This window comes from Ambystoma mexicanum, chromosome 11, assembly GCF_040938575.1.
Source record: "Ambystoma mexicanum isolate Mex_15411 chromosome 11, UKY_AmexF1_1, whole genome shotgun sequence".
NCBI lineage: Eukaryota > Metazoa > Chordata > Amphibia > Caudata > Ambystomatidae > Ambystoma > Ambystoma mexicanum.
In genome coordinates, this window is record NC_090934.1 from 350,674,549 (window position 1) to 350,679,900 (window position 5,352).

At 39.8% G+C, this 5,352-nt stretch overlaps 1 protein-coding gene across 1 annotated transcript; it reads left to right on the forward strand.

Annotated features, from left to right (window-relative positions):
- Nucleotides 1–4,002: 4,002 nt before the first annotated feature.
- LOC138504973 (uncharacterized protein F54H12.2-like) lies at nucleotides 4,003–4,857 on the forward strand. The gene has a single exon (XM_069625345.1). The coding sequence runs from the start codon at nucleotides 4,003–4,005 to the stop codon at nucleotides 4,855–4,857; it is 855 nt and encodes a 284-aa protein (XP_069481446.1).
- Nucleotides 4,858–5,352: the final 495 nt, after the last annotated feature.

Sequence of the window (5,352 nt, forward strand, 5' to 3'; positions counted from 1 at the left end):
GCCAGCAAGGCGTGTGGATCGTAAACTGAAACCGGGCCGTGTATGTGTGGAAAAACTGTTATACGCTATGCTGAAAGAGCGGATATCGGAAATTGCCCCAGATACCCTGAAATATCTACAGATGCCTACCCCCCGACCAGAGCCAATTTGTAAAAGTTTGATGTGTATAGGTAACATATGTACCAATACATGGCTCCCGGTATTGGATGAATACTGGCATTTGTACAAATATGATGTGGGTTCTTTATATTTACACCCTAGAGAGGTGTTACATCTGCTGTTGGAGCAATTGTATGAACATTACTTTAGCATTAAAGGATACGTTTTACAGGACCGCGAATTGTATGAACTTTTAAATGCCTCAAGTGTTTTATGTATACAGAGTTATATGCGGGGGGAACGGGGAGTTTTGTATAATGCTATTTATAAGGCTGCAGAAAAAATATCAAAAAGGGTCACATTGTGCCAGACGCTATATGTATAAGAGTTGTAATAAAATCATCTTTCACCCATTATGCCTTTGTTTATTTTTTGAAGTGTTTCAGCGGTGAACATCTCTTATTGAAGCATGCATGAAAGCTATTATGATGAAAGCGGTGTTGGCAGTTATGGGGGTGTTGATGCTCTTTATAAAAAATGACAACATGACAAGAAACCTATCTCACACGGAGCTGTTAAGGAATGGTTATCTGGTGAAGAGGCATATAGTCTTCATAAAAATGCTAGAAAACGTTTTAACAGAAGAACAACAGTGGTTTCCCAAATAGACGAACAATGGCAGGGTGATATTGTGGATATGCGGACCTATGGGAAGCAGAACGACTGGGCGCAGTACATCTTGAGGGTTATTGATATTTTATCAAAATACGCCTTTGCCGAAGTTTTGAAGGATAAGACTGGATCAAGAGTGACGGCAGCTTTTAAACATGTTTTTAGCAAAGGCCGGGTGCCTGTAAAATTACAAACGGATGCTGGTAAGGAGTTTTTAAATAGACCCTTCCAAAATCTTTTAAAACAACATAACGTGTATCATTTTGTAACGTATAACGGATACGTTAAAGGATACGTTTTACAGGACCGCGAATTGTATGAACTTTTAAATGCCTCAAGTGTTTTATGTATACAGAGTTATATGCGGGGGGAACGGGGAGTTTTGTATAATGCTATTTATAAGGCTGCAGAAAAAATATCAAAAAGGGTCACATTGTGCCAGACGCTATATGTATAAGAGTTGTAATAAAATCATCTTTCACCCATTATGCCTTTGTTTATTTTTTGAAGTGTTTCAGCGGTGAACATCTCTTATTGAAGCATGCATGAAAGCTATTATGATGAAAGCGGTGTTGGCAGTTATGGGGGTGTTGATGCTCTTTATAAAAAATGACAACATGACAAGAAACCTATCTCACACGGAGCTGTTAAGGAATGGTTATCTGGTGAAGAGGCATATAGTCTTCATAAAAATGCTAGAAAACGTTTTAACAGAAGAACAACAGTGGTTTCCCAAATAGACGAACAATGGCAGGGTGATATTGTGGATATGCGGACCTATGGGAAGCAGAACGACTGGGCGCAGTACATCTTGAGGGTTATTGATATTTTATCAAAATACGCCTTTGCCGAAGTTTTGAAGGATAAGACTGGATCAAGAGTGACGGCAGCTTTTAAACATGTTTTTAGCAAAGGCCGGGTGCCTGTAAAATTACAAACGGATGCTGGTAAGGAGTTTTTAAATAGACCCTTCCAAAATCTTTTAAAACAACATAACGTGTATCATTTTGTAACGTATAACGAAGTTAAGGCGGCTGTTGTTGAGCGCCTTAATAGAACCTTAAAATCTAAGATTTGGTGATATTTTACAGCAAAGAATACACATCGTTATGTGGACGTATTACAACGTTTCATAGAGGCGTACAACCATAGCTATCATCGCTCTATAAAAATGACTCCAAATTCTGTAACGTCTGAAAATTCTCTGTTTGGAAAAACTTGTACGCTGACATGGTAAAGAAGAAGGTCAAGAAACCATCCTTTCGCGTGGGGGACCATGTCCGAGTTTCTAAGCTTAAAGGTGTCTTTACAAAGGGGTATCAGCAATCATTTACGGATGAAATATTTATAGTCACCAAAGTAACTGTGAAAGAGGGGGTTTACATCTATCAGCTGGTTGATTATGATGGTGATGGTGTGAGCGGTAATTTTTATACCGAAGAGTTACAGAAGGTCACCAATGAGCCCCAACGCTTTTATAGGGTTGAGAAAATTCTTCAGAGTAAAGGTAAAGGAAATAAAAAACAAAGTCTGGTAAAATGGACAGGGTGGCCTGAGAAATTTAACAGTTGGGTTAGCGCTTCATCTCTAAAGGATCTACAAAGCAAAGGCGCTCCCTGAGAAGATGGAAAGCAGTGGATTTTATATCACCTTACCCAGTAACGCTTCTCGCGATACATTCCCAAACAATGAAATATCAAATTATTGTGTTAAAATGGCTAAACCCGTTGATTTACAAGGATTGTGGGAAGCGGGTCTAATGGAGATTCAATACCCCCATACCTGGGACACTGTGTCTAGAAGAGAGGCCAAATTTACCATCAAACTATTGAACTGTTACACGCCGGTTTTCCTCATGGATTTTACAGCAGTATACAAGTTTTGTTAGAGGCTATCAATAAAAGTCTCGCAAACATTGAACGCTATTCTGATATACAATTGTTTCTGGATAAGGTGCAGAGAAAAGTATTTCTAAAATCGACAGATCTTACCACCGAGTTTATATATACTGGGAAACTTTTTCGTGTTTTGGGAACCGTTCAACATGTAAAAAGTACTAAAGATTTGGACAAAACACGTGCTGATATTGATGGGGGATTTTACAGTCTTATGATCTACAGTGATATAGTAGAATATCAAAGGGTCGGTGACTCGTACGCCCCGCTAATGAGAACAGCCCAGGTGAAAGGTGAAAATAATGGCATTGTTAATATACAATATATTAAAACTGATTATATACCGGTTTCTAAGAGTCATTTTGACACCATCAATATACAGATAAGGGATGATCAGGGGGAGTTGGTGTCATTTAAATACGGGAAGGTCCTAGTGAAACTACACCTCTGTCCTAGGCGAGAAAAAGACTATTAAAAAACATGGTATTTATGAAAAACTATGGGGAGCCATACGTTTATAGGGATTATTACCGCCGACAAGCTGGTTATGGCAATCAACCTTACTTTCAAGGGGCACCCGTTATGTATGGTGCGGGTTTCGGAAGTATTTTTAGAAGCCTCTTTCGAAGGGCTATGCCGTTTCTACGAAAGGGGTTTGAATTAGCCAAACCACATGTGAAAACAGCAGCCACAAATATTGCTAAAGATGTGGTGTCTACGGCTACAACATCCATCGCAAATCGTTTTAACCAACCACCGCAAGAGGTATGCATAAAAAACTAGGATCAGCAACGAAAACGGAAAACGGCTCAGAAGAGAAAAAGAACTCGCAAGAACAGATCGGTCAAGAAAAAAAAAAAACAGCCCTGGCATTAATATTTTCTAAAAGATGGCGTTTATCCATTGTGCGTCGGGGGAATGTGTGAAATCTGAACTCGATCTGTTTGCTGTACCCCCGACACAAACTAGCATTGAAAACAGCTTTTTCATGGAAGTGGCTCCCCTTGTTGCACTATCTCCGCTAGCGCCTATAGAGTTTTATATATCAGGCTCAACAGAGATGTATCTGGATTTAAATGACACGTTACTTTACCTCACTTGTAAAATAACAAAAGCTGATGGATCAGCTATCCCCGCAACGGCTAAAGTTGCTACGATTGCTTACCCTGTGGCTACCCTCTTTAATCAAGTGGATATTACTCAAGGCGACCGGCTGATTACACAGAGCGACAACATGTATGCGTAAAGGGCCTATATAGAAAGCATTTTGAACTACAGCAATGACGCTTTGGACACTCAGTTTACAGCGGGGCTTTTCTATAAGGACACAGGCCATATGGAGGATTATGCTCTAGATGGGGCTAATGCAGGTTTTATAAAAAGAGCTACACATGCCAGAGGGAGCAGAAATTTTGATTTACTAGGCCGTCTACACTCCGATCTATTTTTCCAGGAGAAACTAATGGTAAACGGCGTTGATCTGAAAATTAAACTTTCTAGAAATAAAGATGCTTTTTGCCTCAACAGCGATGATGCTGAAGCCTACAAGCTGATTATAGTATCAGCTAGTTTATTTATTAAAAGGGTGAATGTGTCACCCACGGTCAGATTAGCTCATGCTGATGCTCTACAAGTATCAAACTTAAAATATCCGGTGGAGCGGACATCTTTGAAAATTTTCAGTGTTCCAGCGGGTAGCCGTGTCGCCAGTCAAGATAACTTATTCCTTGGACAGTTACCGAAAATAATCATCATTGGTTTTGTGGACAACACAGCTTTTTCTGGGGCTTACGCCAGCAACCCTTTTAATTTTAAACATTACAACATCAACTACGCAGCTCTTTTTAAAGACGGGGTTGTTATACCGTCTAAAGCCTACAGTCCCAGTTTTCAACAAAAAAATACAATTAGGGAGTATTTGGGACTCGTCTCCATCAGCGGTAAACATCTGCATGATAAAGGTTTTGTGATACCCCAGGACGATTATGATGGGGGTTATACTCTCTTAGCTTTTGATTTGAGACCTGATAATACATCAACCGGCCAATATAATCTTATTAGAAATGGTAATCTACGCATAGAAGTACGCTTTGCTGCAAATTTACCCAACACGGTGAATCTAATTATTATGGCTCTATTTTACTCGGTTATGGAACTCAACAATCAACGACAAGTCCTGTACGACATGTAATGGATACTTACCAGATCAAGCGTTTTCTAAGTAAATACAAACACGCTAAGAAAACATTCAAGGGTGTGTATTCATGTGATAACCTTCCAAGAGACATAATTAATGAGCGACCCATTAGTCTTGTGGCGAACACTGATCCCCAAGATCAGGAAGGCACCCATTGGATAGGTATGTTTATAAACAAGGATACAATAACAGTCTTTGACAGCCTGGGGTGTTTCCCAAGCCACCCCATATACAGAGGCGCTATCCTGGACTATGTGAAGGATATAGCACCCGTTATACATGTGCAACATTCTGAAGACATCACGTGTGGCCAGCACTCCTGTTACTTTGTATCTAACATGTCTGAGAAACACTCGCTGATAAGGGTTATGCACACCTATTCACTGGACCTCCGGCAAAATGATGTCATGGTTACTGCTTTTGTGAATAAGAACAGCTTTCGGAGATCCCCTGTAAATGTTTTTGACTGTTGGCAAAAATGTACTCTTA